Source organism: Notechis scutatus, chromosome 2 (assembly GCF_049901735.1).
Source record: "Notechis scutatus isolate UNSWTSFEM ecotype Mainland chromosome 2, rNotScu1.2, whole genome shotgun sequence".
Taxonomy (NCBI): domain Eukaryota; kingdom Metazoa; phylum Chordata; class Lepidosauria; order Squamata; family Elapidae; genus Notechis; species Notechis scutatus.
Window position 1 is genome coordinate 206,597,608 of NC_142010.1, and position 21,431 is coordinate 206,619,038.

General features: G+C 34.6%; 1 protein-coding gene across 4 annotated transcripts in view; it reads left to right on the forward strand.

Moving 5' to 3' along the window:
- The window catches only part of DAPK1 (death associated protein kinase 1), a 67,693-nt gene extending 47,370 nt beyond the window's left edge, over positions 1-20,323 (forward strand). For 2 of the 4 annotated variants that reach the window (XM_087957904.1, XM_087957905.1), the window contains exons 20-28: positions 1,208-1,364; positions 2,063-2,140; positions 3,605-3,827; positions 11,954-12,142; positions 12,820-13,017; positions 14,670-14,808; positions 15,702-15,822; positions 16,860-17,048; positions 18,006-20,323. In XM_087957904.1, coding sequence (XP_087814030.1) covers positions 1,208-1,364; positions 2,063-2,140; positions 3,605-3,827; positions 11,954-12,142; positions 12,820-13,017; positions 14,670-14,808; positions 15,702-15,822; positions 16,860-17,048; positions 18,006-19,238 — 2,527 coding nt within the window. In that variant the 3' untranslated portion in view covers positions 19,239-20,323. The remainder of the gene's footprint in view (positions 1-1,207; positions 1,365-2,062; positions 2,141-3,604; positions 3,828-11,953; positions 12,143-12,819; positions 13,018-14,669; positions 14,809-15,701; positions 15,823-16,859; positions 17,049-18,005) is intronic. The other 2 variants (XM_026674607.2, XM_026674600.2) reach the window with 1 other exon arrangement.
- The last annotated feature ends 1,108 nt before the right edge of the window (positions 20,324-21,431 follow it).

Here is a 21,431-nt window from a genome sequence, read left to right on the forward strand (position 1 = left end):
TTTTGGATAACATCTTCAACTAGTTATTTCTGTTCTTATGTTTGTGCCAGCCAAAACAGGAAATTTAGATCCTTATTTGCATGTGTGTATTTTTAGCTATCGCTTATGTTGCATTTGTTGATCTAATTATTCTTCTTAAAGATATGGAGGGATAAAAATAAATACAAATTGTTCCAAGCTCTTGAATCTGCAAATAAAATAACTCAAGCTTGCTAAAAAAAAACAAAAAACCAGATCCTCCTGGAAATAAAAGCTCTAAAAATACCAGAATACTGCTAAACTTCAGATAATGTTGTGAGGAAATCATATTTTAGGCCCTTATGCTGATTTGTATTTCTGATCAGAAAGATTTTGACATTTATTAACCTCCATAAAACTATTAATCTAGGCTGGGCAGCATGGAGCATTCTACTACTTTATGTTGTTGTCATGAAATAAAAATACCTTTTAACTCTTCTAATGTTTATTTCTCCAAACCTATAGAGTAGGTTACAACAATTTGAAAATATTAATTAGTAGTTGGCCCATTATCTTCCATCCACATTAATATACCTGAACATTTCATTTTAATATTCTGTTTATATCATAGCTACGGGGACAGTGAAAGCGATCAATGCATCTCTTTGTTAAGTACAGGTAGTCCTCAACATACAACAGTTCACTTAGTGACATTTGAAGTTACAATGACATTGAAAAAAGTGACTTACGACCATTTTTCACACTTACGACTATTGCAGCATCCCCATGGTCACATGCAGATGCTTGACAACAGACTCATTTATAACAATTGCAGTGTCCCAGAGTTATGTGGTCCTCTTTTGCAATCTTCTGACAAGGAAAGTCAATGGGCAAAGCAGATTGTTACTATTTTAAGAATTGCAGTGATTCACTTAACAAAATTTTCCCTTAGCAACATAAATTTTGGGCTCAATTGTGGTCGTAAGTTGAGGACTACCTGTATGTGTGTCTGTAGAACAAAAAAATAATTAACACATCACTCTCAGTTATTATATAAAAAAGCTAACATTCAGCTGAAAACTTCAAGCTCGGTACCAGGGGTATCCTTCATAGAAATAATGGCTATATTCTAAGCATTGCTTAGATCGATGCTTATAAGGCAAAAGCTGCTAAGTATTACTACTATGATGCATGTTTGGTTTCAGTACCATTATTATAACTGAGTCATGTTTAATTATGACTTCTGTAGGACTATTCTTCTCCCTCAAGTCTTTCTTTGCTGCTTCCTAGTGGTTGGGAGGGGAGATGTTCATGGGAGAGATGAGCAAAGAAAATCAGGAATGTACACAAGAGTTTACAATGGTGCTTACAAGTTTGTGAACCTTTTGAATGTTAAACATTTCTGTGTAAGTATGACCTAAAACATTGTCGGTTTTCCACAAAAGTCCTAAAACTAGATAAAGCGAATCAATTAAACAAATGTCTCAAAGCCACTTTATTCATTCCTTTATTTATTGAGGTAAATGATCTGGGGTTGGGCTAAGAGTTTCAGGTGATCAGGTGTTACAGAGTGAGAAGACATGCTTCTTGGCATTCTTTAATTGACTGCAGCCAGAGTGTGCTCCTCCTACCAGATTTGGTAAAATAGGAGAGAGGTGGCCCTTTAATAAATTTATTAGTTAAATAGTTAAATAAAATGTTGTGCTTCTTATAAGCTTTAAACATAACTTTCAATACCTTGCTTCCTATTAATTCAGTAAAAGCAGTACTTCATCATCTTCTAAAGCATTTTGGTATTGCTCACAAAAAAAAATAGAAAAACACAGTTTGAGAAAGTAGAAAGTTGTTTTAAAATGTTAAACTTTAAACATCAAATATCAAATAATTGTAAAATGATCTAGAAAAGATGAGATATGTGATCTAGAAATGAGTAAATAGTTATGATGCTAAATACATTAAATGTTCCATGAAAATATATTCTAATCTGTTTCTTTCTGAAAATTTATTTTCTAACAATCCTGAAATCAATAGAATGATGGTACTTCTTCAGACATGAACAAAAATTCATTTTAACTGGTTTTTTTTTTTTTTTGTCTTCTAATAGGATGGAAAAACAGCAGAAGATTTGGCTAGAGCAGAGCAGCATGATCATATAGCTAGTCTGCTTACAAGATTGAAAAAGGTAATGGAATGAAATTGCACTATTTATATTTAAATTTTATCCTGTCTTTGTGTTTTTCCATTTAAGTAAGTTCTCGAAGCATCTTATAATAAGCACACAAAATGACTTATAATGAAGAATCAAGCTTTGTATCACTTCTACCTAACACTTTAAAAGGCATTATGAAAAAAAAAAAGAAATTTGGAAACAGTGATTATCTAATAATTTTTTGTCAGTTCTCAATTTGACAAAGTTCTGTAAGAGTCTTGGGGAAATTCTGGAAATCAAGCAAAGATTTGGCAATGAATACCTTAATGATAAGAGAATCCTAGTTTTAGTTTAATTATAAGATAAAAATGCAGATAATTTTTATATTAATTGAAATTGCTTAGTGAAAAAAGCAGAAATTTAATTTGAATAGTAATAATGGCTTAAAAATCAGTATAGCAGGCTAACTCTGCTCACACTGACAGGAATTCGATTCCTTTGATCCTAACAGGCTCAAGTTGACTCAGCTTCCCATCCTTCCAAGGTCAATAAAATAAGGCCCCAGATTTTTGGGAGCAATATGCTGACTATACCACATAAAGCGGGTGGTAAAGCACTGTGAAGCGGTATATGTCTTAAGTGCCATTGCTATTTAGCCATAACTTACAAAGCCTGTAAGTCACAGGGAGTTAGGTGGCATATAAATACCTAACTGGCATATATGAGTGTGAAATCACAGTTGCTAATTTTTTAACTACTGTTCACCTTCATATACATTGAATTCTCAAGAACCTAGGACGTCATAATGTATTGTTGTGTATGCACTGATCCAAGCATTGTAGCCTTTTGTAAATGCCAGATGTAAATTTTGTCAATGCACAGATTTTCTAAGTGCCATTCAAAAAATTTTTATATGGCCCCCATAGTCTTTAGATAGTCTCCAAAGTTTGTCATCTGTTCTTATTATTCTTATTATACCATCCATTGCCTTATTCATTCATTGGATTTGTACAGACACCCATTTCACATTTCACATACATGACTCTAGGCAGCTTACAATAAATTAGATAAACTACATAGTATAAAAAATAAAACGTATAGCAGCTGAGCATCAGTGAACTCTACCCATCTAGTTTAGAAATCTTAAGAATGCCTATCAGTTCTCCCATCTCTGTTAAATAGTCATGGAATAAGCTTTTGATGCTAACAGATAGGCATGGGCATCCTTGTAGGCATGGCCATGTTGGTTGTATTTTTAATGTATTATTTTATTTTTGTGTTACTTGTATTTAATTCACTTTGTTTTAAACTACCTAGAAACATAAGATTGGGTAATTAATAATATTGTTAGTTAATTAAATAATGATTTGTTATTTTAATCAGAATGTTAAATCTGGATAGCTGTCCTTTTTAAAAAAAATACATTACAAAGTATATTTAGTCTTAATATTTCTCATCATAACTTTGTGTCTGATTTAATCCCTGTTTTATCTTTAGGATACACATAGGGCATTATTCATCCAGCATCTTAGACCTACTCATAATCTACAACCAAGAATAAAAATTAAACTCTTTGGCCACTCTTCATCTGGGAAAACAACTCTTGTGGAATCTTTAAAATGTGGACTACTAAGAAGCTTCTTCAGAAGGCGCAGACCTAGGCTCGCTTCTACAAATTCTGTCCGATTTCCTCCTTCACCTTTATCTAATAAGCCAACAGGTACCACTTTTAAGGATGTTTATTTTGTGCTATCAGCACTGGAAAAACATTATGATAAGAATAGCTCTTTTCATTTTGTATTTATGGTAGTGTGGCCACATTCTGTAATGCAATTTTGCACTCCTTTGTAAATGGAGGCTGAATGGAATGATTCTTTTTAGAGAGAAATGTATACAATCTATGCCATCACAAAAACCAATGCATACTCAATGGAAGAAAAGTCGTACTTTAAAGCAGGGGTCCCCAACCACCGGGCCGCGGACCGGTACCAGGCCGTGGAGCACTCTGTACTGGGCCGCAAAGAAATTTTTTTTAAAAAAAAATGGCGGCTTTCTTCGCCTTCGGTGAATGCTGCTGGGATCAGGGATCAAGGACACAAATGAAAGAAGGGGAGGGAGGAAGCAACCAAAGCCTGTCCTGCTCTCCGGCTCAGCGGCTTCAGTTTCCTCCCGCCTCATTCCTCTCTCAGTCGCTCTCTCGCTCCTCCACCAGCCCAGGAAGAAACTGCTTCAAAGAAGCGGGGGGGGTGGCTTTTCCTGTCGCCGCAGCTCTTCCGAAGCGCCCGTTCACCCCATCCCGCCCGCCACGCGGTTCAATCCAGTGCTCCGTTCTGCCTGCCTGCCTGCCTTCGTTTGTTTTGGAGCAGCTTCGGCTGAGAATAATAACTATTCGCCTCTTTTTATCAGCAGAAGCTTCCCCGAAACAACCAGAAACCAAGGCAGGCAGGCAGGCAGGCAGAACAGAGCATTGGATTGAACCCGCGGGCGGGCGGGGTGGGGGTGAACGGGCGCTCGGAGGAGCTGCGCCGACAGGAAAAGCCACCCCACCCCCGGCTTCTTTGAAGCAGTTTCTTCCTGGGCTGGATGTTAGAGGTCCATCGTAGCTCTGAATGATCCCCAAACAAGGACTACAGGAGCTTCCTAGGGAAAACACACTGACTAAATGCTCCTCATTCAATTCCTGTTTTCACCAAACAGAGATAAGAGAAACATCTGCATGAAATTTTGTAGCTGCACGGCTGGGCAAGACCTAGAACTAGAAAGACTGCAGTCAGGTGTCTTTAATGCTAGTTGTAGGGTAAACATAAAGTTTTGGGAATGGAAAAGTAGAATCCCCCCCCGCCCGCCGCCGGTCCTTGAAAAAGTGTTTCTGCTTGAAACTGGTCCCTGGTACAAAAAGGTTGGGGACCACTGCTTTAAAGTATTAGAGCACTGTCAGTGTGATGATGAAAGTGAAATTTGTTTCACTTTGTTAGACAGCTTGTGTTCTGTTTCAGTGATATATTAAGGTAGTAGTATTTGGTCTCACACGCCAAGGTGGTCACCAGGGCTTAAGATGGATAGTAAGCTAAACTATAGAAAGCTGAAAAAGCATGTCTAAAGTTAGTAATATCAAACTTTTGCCAATGAAATAGCATGATTGTCTCTCTCTCTAGTTACTATGAGTCAATCTCAATCCAAGAGCATCTTTATGTTACATAATTATTAAAAGGTTTAAAATGGGCAAGGTATGAGAAGCAATAATACACTGGAATTCATTATAGTTAATTGTGAAAAAAATATGTTTTTCTACTGCCCAAATGTTTTTATAATACAAGGAAAATGCAATATCCCTGAGGCATATATCTAGCCTTCAGTAATATATTCAGCAATTATATCTGAAATAAATAAGTGAAATAATTAGTAAAGCTATGTTTCTGAATTGATTGCCTTAGCTAAGCCTTTCACAGCAACAATAGTCAAATTGTTAAGTAAGGCTTCTGAGAACAGAGATTGTTAGTGCTTAAGGCACACACACACACACCCCCAAAATGAGATTTATTTATTTGCCAATCTCGAGCTATCACAAAAGCTTTATTCCACATGATAAAAACCAAAAGCTTTCAAGCTTTTTTTTCCCCAAGTGATATCTCCTAAAACATCAACATTTCACAACGTCTTACAAGATTTGGGGGCAGGAAACCTGGGAATTATGCACAATTGCACATTGTGTTAATAAAGATTGCCAACTATACCATTGCAAAAAAAAACCACACAGTGTGACTCCTTTTCTAATGGCTTCTTTTGTAAATTAGAAACAAACTAGTTTATATTCCATGGTGATCGTAAGTATTTTTAAATAGATTATATTCCATTGTGATCATAAGTGTTTTTATAGTTTACACTATTATCTTTTAAAACAAACCTCTTCTAATGAGGTGTTTTTAGGATTCTTTTTTTCACTTAACTATAAGTATTTTAACAGATCATACTTTCCATAGGTGGAAATCTGCATGATAAATAAGATAAAAGTTTTTCTTGTAAAGCATCATGGTTGTTTTTACTCTGAACAGATCCTTTATATTCAGGCTGTCCAACCTTGACAACATTAAGAGTCGTGGACTTCAATTCCAGAATTTCCAGCCAGCATGGCTGGCTAGGGAATTCTAGGAGTTAAAGTCCACAAATCTTAAAACTTGACGAGTTGGACAGCCCAAATATAAAGGATATGTTCAGAGTAAAAACAACGTTTCAAAATTGGATAGGAGGTAAGTTCCCATTGCTTGTTTAATTCTTTAGACTTTAATGTCTGTTAAGAGAAGATAGATCGGGTCAAGACCCTTGAGAAAGAAGCTTCATTTAATCACCAGGCCTACCCAAGTGCCTTATTTCTTCATTGGTTTTTAACACAATGTGATCAAAGGCTAAAAATATTTTGCCACATATTTTTTAAAACAAATTTTATTAGTTTTTACAAAACAATACACTAACAAACAAAGCATAGAATATAATAACATAAAAGATCTTTTCTGAAAAAACCAACAGAACATCTTATTTAGAAACAGAATAATTCCAAATTATCACATTTCCATATAAACACAATTTAATATATATATATTTACGTTATCTGTTCAACTTCATATCTTATCCCAACTTCTCTTTATTTCTCCCTTTCATTCTATTATTCAAATTATATTTCTTGCTAATAAAATTTTTATTGCTTTTCAAGGACAATACACAAACAAACAAAACATAAAACATAAAAACATAAAACATCTTTTCTGAAAGTTGCTTGATCCCAGGTTAAAACTCTTCGTACAGACACAAATTCAAAAATCATATTCATTTTATATACCATTCCATATCTTATTACCATTTTCAATTTTCTATATAGCTTCTCCTCTCTTTTAACTTTCTTAGTTTTATTTTATTTATCTCATCTCAGTTCAAATCATAATACTTATCATTCTTTGTCTGTTCTATTTCCATCTATCCATTCATCTTTTCTCTTTGAACAAAACTTCTCCTGTACACTGATTGGAGTATGACGCCTTTAACTCTTTCCCCTAATTTAATAATACTTAATATAACACATAACTTGTATTGGGATTCTGTTTAATACATTCTAAAATTACACAATGTATTTTATAAGAAAAAACAACAACAACAACAACAACAACAAAGGAACAAATTTATAGGTATATAATGTAGTTAAGACCACTATCAATGCCATTAAAAAACTATTCATACATATTAATACTCATTTATATCTTAAGCATTTTATTCTAAATACACATATAAAAACACAATCTTATGTACCTTACAGAATCCCTTTTTCAATTAAATTTACCCATTGTCTCTAAATGAATTTTGTTTCTTTAAATCTTGCTTCCCACCATTAAGGCTTCTCATCCCTTCCTTTCTCCCTTGCTTATTCTTCTCCTTGCCCTTTTTACCCCTTTGTCTCTCCACCTCCCTTTTCTTCTTCTGCTTTCCCCCTTTCTGTTGTTTTCTAACCTTGTATCCACCTTTCACCTCATTTTTCTCTTTTTTGGTTGTTTTTTCAAGTCTTAAAGTCCCCTTTTTCTTTTCCTCTTTCTCCTCCTCCCCGAATAGAATCACTTGTTCATCAAAGATGGCTTCTTCTTTATCCCAATGCGCAGTCAGTTTTTCATAAGTACATATCGCCATTTCTAGAAATTGAAAAAGAGTGCCCAAAGTATCTTTCCCTTCTTGTTCTTCTTTTTTGTATTTTTGATATTCAATTTTTAGTTCATCCACAAGCGATGCCATTGTAAAGAGAAATTTTTTTTCCAAAACAACCACCCAAGTGCTTTTAATCAGAAATAATTCCCAAGAGTTCCAAAGTCACCAAACAATCCAAATAAACTATTTCTTTTAGCACTTTTTTCTTTCTTCCATTTCTCTTTCTGGGGTTGCTGTTTAATCACAAAGTTCCAATTAAGATATATCTTTTAGAAGTCTTATTAATATTCAATAGCTCTTTAAAATTCTAGGCAATCTCCTCCTTGTTTTCAAATTCTGCTCCAATTTTTTTTCCTCTCCCTTCCCACTTACAGCAAAAAAGATTTTTCTTTAAATGTTCAGAAATCCATATCCCTTTAGCATTTAATTACCTCCAATGCGGGTTTTCCGATTTCTCTTAAAGTTCTATCACTGTCACGTTCGGAAGGAGAGTGAAAAGAAAAAAAGCTTTTCCTTTAACTTCCATTCGCCGCTTAGCACACTCTGGAAATGATGTATCTTTAGTAAGTTTTAAGTTCCAGGTTACTTTCACTGTTACTTTGTCCCGGTCAGCAAAGATCACTTTCATTTCTTCACAGCTCCTCCTGCACTTTCTTTTTCTGGCTGAGCTCTTCTATGTGGCGGCCATTGCTGACCGCCGCTCAGCTGCCTTTGGAAAAGGGGGTTTAGCCAGCTAGGGAAGAGAGATGCGATATCTCTCGACCCTGCCAGAGCCCCCCTGTCTTAACCACCTTCTACGGAGGTGGCTTAGCCCCGAAGCCGGATGGCTCGGGGCACTCGGGCAGTGAACACAGGCAGAAACCGTGTACAGTCGCGGATTCCTGCCTGCTCCGAAGCGCTGCAGACCTGAAATCCAATATTTTGCCACATTTTGAACAGGTTATTGTCAGACTTGGGTGTGTCTACAGATGAGGAATCAGAATGCTAAGAAATCTGAAAATTAAATCCTATGAAGAATATTTGTAAAACTGACCAAAGAATAGGGAAAAAAAGACTTTTATATGATAACTATGTTGAAATATCTAAAGTGTTGTCACATACTATACAAAAATACAACATAAGCATTCTTTGTTGCTCTAGAAGAGAGATTAGAGCCACTAAATGAAAATTGCATAGAGCTTTATTTTAGCTTAAGAGTAAGAAAACTATCCTAATCTAATTAGGTTATCTAAACAGAATGGTATCTTAGTTTTGATGTGATGAATTGTTACCTCAAAAATTGCTTCTTTCCAGGAACAAGGCTTGAATATCTGGAAATAACTTTCTCCATTTCTTTTATTTGGAGCTTGCCAGTGTTTACTTTTATTGGGATGCAAAATTGAATGACAGTAACTGGCCTTCTTGAAAAAAAATTCACTCAAAAACAGAATACAATTTTGAGATGTGATTCCCAGTGAATTACTGAAAACTGATATTAAGCAGCTTGCCTCAGTTTTGCTGACTCTTTTTTGACAAAGGGCATTCCTTTTGAATTCCTGATGATTGAATGCAGCATTAGACTGGTCTACCTGGAAAACAGGGATAGAACTGAGCCAGTCAGCAACCAGAAAATTGACTTAAAGATAGTAAGATCAAAAAAGAATATGCATTCCATCCCTGTTTAAATTATGACATTGGTTGACATGCAAGTCAGACAGGAGATGAAAATCTGAGCCACATAATAAATCGTTCCATCTGGTGAAGAAATTGATGTATTGTTTCCATATATTCATAAAGATTGCAGATCACTATATGCTCTTCAGTTAAAAATTTGAAAAGATGCCCTTTGGATTCCTCAATATATTTGTTGGGCTTTTGATCCTTGGAATGAAGGATAGTCTTCTTTGACACACACTTTTTGTTCTTTTGACTGAACCCTTGGCCTCTGTCATATTCCAGACCTTTTATATTAGAAATGAGTAATTGGAAATTAACTTTGATTAAGGTTCTGTGGGTAAGGTCTGATCGTGTTGCCTTTTGAAACAGAAAAAAAAAACTGAAATCAGTGGGTATTGGATCAGACCATCAAAGTCTAGAATATTCTGCTGTGCAAGCCTTTCGTTCTTCCTTGAGGCATCATAACAGCTGCATCCTTTGGAAAATTCATGCACCAATTTCAAAGGTTGCACCTGTTTGTTAACACAACTGTGTATACATAGTGTCATTTAACTTCATTATCAGTTGGCAGTTACAGTGTTTCAAGGACAGGTGCTTCACTTGCACTAAAACACTTTGAGTCTATGTTCCAATGTTTAGTATACTACTATTGAGCATAACTTTTGCCCCTTCTTATCAGAGTTAACTTGAGGATCATTGTATCTACTATTTATTTAAACTATTTAAACTATTTACTATTACCTGGGCTTCACATCTAAGAGTTTTCTCCTTACCTGTAGTATGCTAAATTTATTACTCTCAATGTTTTTGGAAAGAAATCATGCACTTAATACATTTGGTTGTGTAGAATCAGAAAATATCCTTTTCTGTGGGGGTAACCACTTTAACCTATTAATATTTTTTCTTACTACTATAGTAGTAAGGCAAAAAATTAATATATTAATATATAATCCAGCTTATAGTGAAAATCCCTAAATTATATTCTATCTTTCTCTGTATGTAGTCAAAAGTTATATATAGTCTAAGAGAAAGTTTAATGTTAGAATCGTGATCACTTGTCAATGGTAAGATTTTATATATTTATTATAAATATATAAATTTATTGTTAGATTTACATTATATTCCTGCTTTTTGCCACAGAAGTTGAAGGATCTCCTCTTAGTTTTCCCCACAACAGTAACCTTGTGAGTCAAGTTTGGCTGAGAGAAAGTGGCTGACCCAGTGGCCTTTCTAATTCGGCATCTTAGATGTTTTAATCTGCAGTGGGCTAAAGTTTAATGCTGTATAAAATGGTCCAGTAGTATGTACAAAGACCATTTCTTTGATTCATACATTTGGAAAATATATTTTCAATTGTATATATGCCATATTTTCAAGGTGTGAAGCAAATTCCCTGCTTTAAACAGATTTTATCTTTCGTATATCTAGAGAAAAGGAATGCATTTACTGAATACACTGAATTACTTGCCCCTAAGACTGAAACTGAAACCATTAGTCAATGCCTATCCTCTCTTCTTATTCAGATTATTTCAATCATTAAGACACTTCTTAATTTCTTAAGAGTTAAAGATTAAACGTTTTTAAAAGAGCTTTGCAGATGATCCTGCTCATCTATATTAAAAATATAGAATGTTTTTAACATATTGGTGTATTAATTTGGTTGTCTACTAGAGGTTAGAAGAGTACAAATATATATAAAAGCAAGTTAAGGCCTATCAGACAAATCTCTCTGTTTATTCCAAAGCAAATAGTTTCTTTGATGATACAGACTAGCATATTGATATTCTAAGCGTGAAAGTACTTACAAATTGGAAGAAGCCCCTGAGCAATTTCAGATTTCACCTTCCAGTTCAGTGGTTATAGCACAGTGTATACTGTTCAGGAGAGTCCAGTAACCTCAGTCAAGATTTACTGCAGAAAAGAAAGGGTAAACAAATTGACTTCATAATCATCCACATGGATGCACAGTGGACGTGCAGATGGGAATTCTGATGTTCATTAAATGAAATTACATTACATCAAATAATTAAAAACCCAGGTGTTTGGGCCAATCAGTCTCTCTCAGGCCAAATCACCTCATAGGATTGTTCTTGTGGGGGAAAATAGGAGGAAGAAGAAAGAATATTACTTATGTTCACCACCTTATGTTATTTATAAAAAAATAAAAATAGGTATTTGTAGGGCCTAAAGTTGGGATAGGCTAAATACAGAATTACAGCAATAAATAATTTCTGCTTGGGAACTCTACAGATTTTGCTTACTTTCTTTTGTTTTTTATTTGTAATTGGGAATATGAGGAAAAATGTGAAAAAAGGGGGCTGTTCCCAAAAACCTAAGTCTTTTCTAAGGAAAATGGATGGCTCTGACTACAGATGGTACTGGGACTTTTCATCATCTTACCAAGCCTGCACTCTTATCGCTTTTAATTCTATAGAGTTTGAAATCATTAAGTAGCCAATTTTCCAAAGTTTGTAATCTTTAATTTATATTCTTTCTCTAATCCAGTTTCAGTAAGTATTTCAAATCTGTATCCTGGCTGTGAAAATGTTAGCGTGAGAAGCCGAAGCATGATGTTTGAGCCAGGACTGACCAAAGGGATGTTGGAAGTATTTGTTCCTCCCTCTCATCATTCCCACTGCTCCATGGATGACCAGTCCACAAAGGGCATTGATGTGCAGAATGCTTATTTGAATGGTAAAGCATAAACTTTGGTGCATTATAAGTTTAGTTTAATATCACTGGCACGATCTTTGGTGCAAACAAGTTCTACTTTAACCCTTTTTTATGCATTGCCTTAAATATTTTCAGTACTTCAGCAACATTTACTTTTTTTGAATCTTGAATATGCAAAGTTCCACGTAATAAATAGTAAGCTCATTATAAGCAGCATAATCAGTGCTTAAATCTAACTGTAGCAAGCAGGTGCTATGGTGCACATGAGGCCAATCCCAGGAAAAACAGTTGAATTTAAGAAAAGCTACATTTGCACCCTGTGAGCTCTTAAGTACCTTTTTGCCTTTGGATTCCCCCCAAAATGCTTCATGGTCTTAATGATCACTTAATTTCAATACATCTGGAATTAATTTTAGCACTAGATTTTGTGCTTAAAACAAGCTACTTTTTTCACTGGATTTATTGTGGCACTTTTTAAAGACATCTACAGGTTAATTTTGAATAAGGTAAAAGTAAATTTGCGGGGGTGGGGAGGAGATCTGAATGGAATCTTATAGGTAGTTTACCAGTAGTGGGACTTCCAGCAAATGCAAAACAGAAAAAAAAAAATTGTGATTTCTCTCTGGAAATAATGTTTTGTTAACATTTCATAACTTCTTTCATTTATTAGTTTGATAACAAACTTTTTGCTCTTGTAGGAATTGGTGATTTCAGTGTATGGGAATTCTCTGGAAATCCTGTCTATTTCTGCTGCTATGATTATTTTGCTGCAAATGACCCCACCTCAGTTCACATTGTGCTTTTTAGTCTTGAAGAACCTTACGAAATACAGTTGAACCAAGTGACCTTTTGGCTTAGTTTCTTAAAATCACTAGTTCCAGTTGAAGAACCTATAGGTATGTCTATTTACATGATGAATAATCTGTGCCAAGTCATCTGTATACGAAGAGAAATAGCTGCATTTTTAATAATCATAATTTTTTCACTGAGATTACTGATGTGATGTCTTACTTAGTCATACTGTCTTAAATTGCTTATAAAATGTATCCATTAATGTGATTGTTCTATACTTTAGAAAAGATTTGATTCATGTAATTCAGAATCAACTTCACTTTATCGCAGTAAACCACTTTTCACCTTTTATGTGACATTTTCATTGAAAAACTGAATTAAAATGCATTGATTTAAATTCTGCTCAAACTCTTAACAGTGTTACTAAAATTTTAATTAAATAGTTACATCGTGGGATTGAAAGGTTTTTATTCTATGCTGAGACTATTAAAAATAACATGTTCATATTGCAATGTTGCTATTTATTTCTCCTGTGCAAAGTGTCTTTTTTCATTTAACCTGCCCCTCCCCTGCCCCCCCCCCAAGACTTTTGAAAAACCTTGAACCAGCCATGCCGCATCTTTAAATGGCTGCAGCCTCTTCTTGACTTTAAGATGTAGTTCCCTTAGGGACAGCTCTCTTGCAAGAAGAGTATCTCCTTGAATGATTTGCATAGGCTGGGTATTTATGTTTTGCAAACAGTCACCTGACTTACATGGGGAATTAATTGGCTTTTCCCAAGTCAGCTGTACATACATTCCTCTTCATTGCACATTCATTCTTTTTTCTTTTTCTTTGGGAAGATTTACTCCATCAACAACTTGGAGAAAATAAATTCTGGAGCTAAGATTTTTTCCACATATTTCAATACTCACTGAAGTGCACATTTAATTTCTAATAAATGTGCATAGAAATTAATTATTAACATTGAACTTTACTTTCAGTGCAGCCTTTTTGCACATCATCAGGAACCAATACTGATTACATTCTAAGAAACATTTATACTGTTAGAAGTAATAATTCTTGTACAATTGTATGTGTGTTTATATACAAAAAAGAAATAAAAAAAGTTTGAATGTGTTTTTGCATTATTTGCATTTAGGATGTATTGGTTCTTGCTCATATTAATTTTTGTGATGCTGCTACTGACCATTTGTCAAAATTCAGTAATTGCTATAAGGTTCAAATCACTATTTTCAAAAAACTTGACGTTATTTCCCCAGATGATGTATTTGTGCAAAGTTGTCTTTAGTGTTACCTCATTCTTGTCCCAATTGTATCTCTTTCTCACTATCTCTCACTTTCCCATTCTTTTTCATGGTGTCTCCAAGGCTTTCATACTTAATTCTCTCTTACATGAGAATGTTTTGTGTAAGTACTGTAAAGTTGCATTCATACCATTGTATGAATGGGTTTTAGATCAGTTGTTCCTTGCCTGTAATATCTACCGTAAATTTGCAGTACTGTAGATTACTGTATCTAATTGATAAACCCCTTAAAACCCTCCAAAATGTGTATTTAATTTATAAATGGGCAGATTATGACTGTTTATTCCCATGTATAATGTTTTCTTTATTTCATAAAATAGAGCAGTATGAATAAACGTAGAATAAATATAGCCATTCGTGTCAGACCAAGTAAATATATAGAAGCATAATACAGTAACAGGAAGAAAAATCTGTTTGTCCTGAAATTCTTCATTCTTTGTCTCCTGAAGCATTTGGAGGAAGGCTGAAAACTCCACTTCATGTTGCACTGGTGGCTACACATGCCGATATTGTTAATCTTCCACGTTCTGCTGGAGGAGAGTTCCAATATGACAAAGATACATCACTTTTGAAAGAAATTAGGAACAGGTAAGAGAAAACATAGTATAAAACATAGGAATACCTGCTATATTTTGAAATTAGCATGTTATACATAAACTAGCTAACTGAACTGATTAAACTTTTTTAAAGAAAAAAGAGGTGTTCCCATGCACAGGAAAAGTCCATATTAATTATACTGTTTTATACTTCAAGAAGCAATCATTTTCTATTATAGTAGTGTGTTGCCACCATCTTGAAGGTTTTTCCTCAACTTCCATGCCTTAGCACAGTGTTTCTCATCCTTGGTCACTTGAAGATGTCTGGACTTCAACTCCCAAAATTCCCAAATTCCCAGAATCCTGGGAGTTGAAGTCCAAACATCTTCAAATGACCAAGGGTAAGAAACACTGTCTTAGCAGAATGGACTAGAAGCTTCTATTGTCTATAAAGCTTTTAATACATTTGTTTTTTTAATTCCACTGTAAATTTATTCTAGATTCAGTAGTTTAAGCAAAGTAGGACCATGAATTCCTGATCAGTCTGTATTAAACATTTGTTACAATAAATAATTTCTGGCTTAAGAAATAGAAAAAAGTGAACTATGGTTAAAATAAAAAAAAACATCCAGTGTCCCTTTATTCTTGGAGAATCTGAGAAAGGGACCAGTATAACCCCTCTCAGAGGGAGCTGGGCAGTGAAGTATGAAGTATAGATAAAATATAAATAAATAAAAGAAATAGTTAAAATAGAAACGAGTGATTCAATTGAATGGAACTGGCTTTCAAATACACAGAGTCAAACAGCAAATGGAATGCTTCATTTCAAGAATCTCAAGAAAGATTTTAATCTGCCAAAATTATTCAGTTAAATAAAATTAAAATTGAGCTTTGGGGCTAAAGTGATAATCATTACCCATGATAATCATTACTTTTTTGTTTTAGGTTTGGGAATGACGTTCACATTTTGGACAGATTATTTATTCTAGATGCTGGAGCATCAGGTTCAAAAGATATGAAGATCCTCCGAAACCATCTTCAAGAGTTGCGCAGTCAGATTATCTCTGTAAGTTATATATACAGTCACTGACTAGGTCTTTACTTATGTTGAACACAACTACTGTTACGTCACTCCTTCTGAGAGTGTTAATAATAATAGTTGGGTTGGAGTCACATCTATATGAATTAGAACAGAAATTTACTGTTTTGCTTATTAAGTTCTTATCATAACATCTGTTTTTTAAAACATGTCTCAACAATGTTGAACTTTTTTTGGTGGAAAGAGTTCCTGCCTATTTTTTAGAAGACAACCTTTTTCTCCAGCCTAGCGGCATCCAGATGTATTAAAACTCCTTGGATTTTCATAAAGCTGCCTAAGAATTCTAGGAATTGAAGTCCTGATGTATTGGAGGTCATCAAGGAAACCTAGTTCAGAGCTTTTTAAACTTGTCAATGAATAAATTACTGATTTTATTCCACTTCTATCTTACATACCTTTAATTATATGTTGGCCAATCTTTTAGGTAGTTGAGTTATGGCAATATCTTTCTAGTGTTAGTGCCATTAGCAGGAAACAGAGTATATGTTGTAGCTAATAATACTATGTATGTTAAAGCTGTTGGCTTTCTATACTAAATTATTTGACATAGTGCTACTTTATGTTTAGTAACTGCACAGATGCCTGCCCTTTTTATGAAAGAACATCCTATTTATCCATGTAATACAACTTTCAATTGCTATAGCAAGTGGAAAGGGCAATTTCAGAATCATCTTTATTAAAATAGAAATGTAGTCCAAACAATAGAGATAAGAGGATAGATGAAACTCAACTTCAGGCGGGATGGCTGTATTGATTGGATAAATTAACATTTTCATGAAACAGGTTCAAATTTCATCTAACCATTGAATAAAAAATATATTTTCACAAAAGGGCTACATGTCAGTAATCTTAGTGTAATTGGAAATTTCACTTACAGGCAATAAAAGATGTATATTGCTAACTAAAATTGATTACTTTGTTTTAAATGATATCTTAGATGAAATCTAAGCAACAATAACAGTTTGAATTCTAGAAACCAAGTCTACTATGATTTTTTTTCATAGACATGTCCACCTATGACTCACTTGTGTGAAAAAATAATTTCCACCCTACCATCATGGAGAAAAATGAATGGGCCCAATCAGCTCATGTCCCTTCAACAGTTTGTATATGATGTGCAAGATCAACTTAATCCATTAGCAAGTGAAGATGAGATTAGGCATATAGCCCTCCAGCTACACAGTATAGGCGAAGTAAGTAGTATATTAATTACATGGATAATTTGATAAATGTTAATTCTATAAATTTTTATGAACTACAATTTGCCTATCACACTGATTGCAAATTGTTGCCCCTACTAAGTTTTTCTTATTCCAGGTTCTGCAGGCATACAAAACATACAGTAGAGAAACCAAGCAGAATCTACTTCCTGCTTCAGCACAAAGAGAAACTATGCCAACTGGTGTGTTTAAAAGATAGAAACAGCTTAACTTGTTTCTTTTTCTTGCAAAGTTCAATATATTATTAAAGACCATGACTGAATTTACAACTCGAGAAATTCATATCGCATTGAATAGGGTCATTGCCATGTGAAAAGATGTATGGAAGCCTAGTGGTTAAGAAAAATAGATTTACAGGTAGTCTTCACTCAATGACATTGAACCTCAGTTTTTGGTCATAAGTCACTGCAGTCATTAAGAGGGTTACCAATAACTTGTCTCAATTTTAAAATCATTTTTACAATTGGCATAAAGTGATTCAGCATGGTCATTAAAACACGGTTGTTAAGTAGGACACATAAGTTAGGGGGGTTTTTTTGTCTTATAAACTAGAAATTACATGAAGAATGCTTCACAATATAGTGTATTTGTCACCAATGCATGCATGAATAAATTGGGAAGAAAACATGGTGTGAAACAAACCAATCTTTCTAGTTTTTGTGTGTGTTCAGTCTTATAAACTGAATCCTGTTCAGGATTAGGATTAGCATTAGGGTGGATAGGATTCTATGCATTTGTACGCAACCTATGTTATCACAGGTATTTGAACATTCGAAACAGTTAAAGCTCTTATAATTGTCTGGTTGAGAAACCATGTGGACTGTCGTAGATCTTGTCCTTTTTCTTTCATGTATATATGATTATTAACTATGTGAATATTATTTTGTATATATATGATTATTAACTGTGGCTTTTATCTTTTCTAAACAGATCAACATCATGCAGAGTGAGACAGTCCAAGATGTTGTTCTGCTGGATCCTCGCTGGTTATGTACAAATGTCCTTGGAAGACTTTTGTCTGTAGAAAATCCTAAAGCCCTCCACCACTACAGAGGTCGATACACAATAGAGGATATTCAGCGCCTTATACCAGACAGTGATGTAGAAGAACTTATACAAGTCTTGGATGCCATGGACATCTGTGCCAGAGATGTCAGCAGTGGAACAATGATTGATATTCCAGCCTTAATTAAGACTGATAGCCTCCATAGGTCTTGGGCTGATGAAGAAGATGAAGTTATGATTTATGGTGGTGTTAGAATTGTTCCTGTGGAACATCTAACCCCACTTCCTTGTGGAATTTTTCATAAAGTTCAGGTGAATCTGTGTAGATGGATTCATCAACAAAGCACAGAGGGAGATGCAGATATACGTTTGTGGGTCAATGGATCAAAGATTATGAACCGTGGAGCTGAACTTCTTGTACTGCTTGTCAACAATGGTCAGGGTATTGAGGTTCAAGTTAGAGGCTTGGAAATGGAGAAGATTAAATGCTGCTTATTCCTGGACTCTGTATGCAGTACCATTGATAATTTGATAGCCACCACATTGCCAGGGCTGTTGACTGTCAAACATTATCTCAGTCCTCAGCAGCTGAGGGAACATCATGAACCAGTCATGATTTACCAACCAAGAGATTTTTTCCGTGCACAAAGTCAAAAAGAGACCTCCTTGACTAATACCATGGGTGGTTACAAAGAAAGTTTTAGCAGCATATTGTGCTTTGGGTGTCTTGATGTTTACTCACAAGGAAGTTTAGGAATGGATATCCATGTATCAGATTTGAATCTACTTACAAGGAGGAAACTGAGCCGACTTCTGGATCCACCTGATCCTATGGGCAAAGATTGGTGCCTTCTTGCAATGAACTTGGGCCTTCCTGAACTGGTTGCAAAGCATAATATAAACAATGGGAGTTCCAATGACTTTATTTCCAGTCCATCCTACTCCCTTCTCCAAGAATGGGGAAATGCCCCTGAAAGTACTGTGGGTATTCTGATGTCTAAGCTGAGGGAACTGGGCCGCAGAGATGCAGCTGACTTTTTATTGAAAGCATCTTCAGTGTTCAGAGTCAGTTTTGATGCAAATGGTCAGGAAGCTTATGCTTCAAGTTGTAATAGTGGAACATCTTATAATTCAATTAGTTCAGTTGTTTCTCGATAAAAGTAATAATATGGAACTTTTTCTAATTTCAGCTAATGTGAAAGGATTCAGGATGGCAATCTTTTTGATATTTATAAGTTCTATATATTACTGTAATAAGTTGTCTCTGTTCCTCCACATTGCTTTTTAAGTAACATGTTGCTCTTTAGTTATAAAAAGGTAGTATAATTTCAGCTATTTTGCAATCTGCTTTTTAATGGTTATTGTACTTTTTTGAATTCTGTTGGTTTAACTGTTTAATTCTTCAATAGCTGGTCATTTTAACAAACCATCCTTCCTTGTACCGAAGACTGCACAATAATTAAGCTACATTTCTTACATACTCTTTTCCCTCCCCGTTTATTTTAAAAACATAGATAGCCAAACAATGCTAATTGGTTTGGATTTGAACACCATGCTTAGAAATGAAAAAGTGAGTGCCTTTTGCAGAAGACTCATGTGGTTAAAATTAAGTTGTTTCTGTGGAAGCTGTAAGACAATGCTACCTCTATTTCATGTCTGCATGCTGGTTGTTGCAAGTGGTTGTTGCCTTTGTGTGTCATAAAGCATAAGATACTTGGTAACATGAAATCTGTTCCACTGAAGAGCTCTCATGTAGACGATCATGAGGGTAGAAATATGTAAGATGTTATGTTTATTTCCGTTGAAGTGGAATGAAAACTTTCGAACTCCATGAACTTGCACCTTTCATTATTTCTACATATCTCAGGTAAAGATTTTACACAAATGTAAAGTTCACCAAGGCACATATACAAGTGTTAGATAACTATGACTTATTCTGTATTTAATGGTGATCATTTGTGCAAAGCAAATGGTTTTTTCACTTTCAGATACTAGTGTGCTTATTTCTTATACTTGAACGTTTAATTTCATTTTGTTTTTATTAAAGAAAGCAAGAGCTTAAAATTACTATGAGGGAAAATGACTTTCTTCTTTTCTGAAAAGCATGTAATATTAAAGGTACACTATATATTATGTGTATATACATATATAATATATGTATATATTAATACTGTTTTCCTTAATCTTTGTTGTAGTACAATTTTAAAAAAATTTTTTTACAAATAAATTGTTGCCTGTTGCAACTTTTTCATCATTCTTCATTTCCTATTTGCATTCATACCATTAATTACATTAATTTTTGGCTTATGGGCATTCAGAATAGCCAGCTCTTGATTTTAACTATCTAGCCAACAGTAGCTACAAACTTTCATTCTCAAGAAACCATTTCATGTATCACAATTGTCTGTGACAGGACTGGACAGAATTAAGTATAAAGCATAGTATGTCTTTTAATGCATAAATACACGGTCAGCAATCTTGTAATATGTCAACTAGACGAGAAATAGTATTAAGTAATAATAGTATTAAGGGTATTTTTCTGATCATTTTTTGAATATTCATAGAAGCTAGGCAGGAGGAGACTAGCTTTGTATGCAGAAGGCTAGCTTTTTGAATGCATACTAGAATGTAAGACAAATGACCTGAGAAGGCACAAAGATAAAAATGTGCAAATATGTTTTTGAGGGTTTTGTTTTGCTAACTAATCACTTTTAGAATGTGTGAAGAGGAAACGACTTCTTGTGTAAATACTATTTTGGCAAAGGTCTGTGTTAACTTCCTTTCTGATACGATGATTCTGCAGTTAGAAGCAGTGAATGGTGTTGATTGCTAGTGTTATAGCATAATTCTGTACGAATAGTGATAAAGATACAAAAGTGCGTGACTGTGAATCTTGGTCATAAGACTGATCAATTTCAACAAATGTTATATGCTGTATTTTAACTTATAAAAATGATTGCTCTGTAACTTCCCTTTTTAAATTAGTGTCTGTTGGTAAGATTGCTTTGGATGGGAGTCTCCAGGTTTCAACTTCCAATTTATTTTCAGCGTATTTCATTGTTTTACAAGTCTGTTTTGATTTGCATTTATTTGCATCTTACAAATCCATGACTGAAGCCTGTGCAATGTTCACACAGTGGCTTTGAAGGCAGCCCAATATCTGCGCATGTGCATCCAGACAACTGAGAACAACCTTCACAGCCATGATGGAAGCTATACATCTGCTTTAATACTTCAAGGACTTTTAATGCACATCAGTTATGGGATTCCAATTTTTTTTACTACCAGTTCTGTGAACGTGGCTTGGTGGGCGTGGCAGGGGAAGGATACTGTAAAATCTCCAGTCAGAGG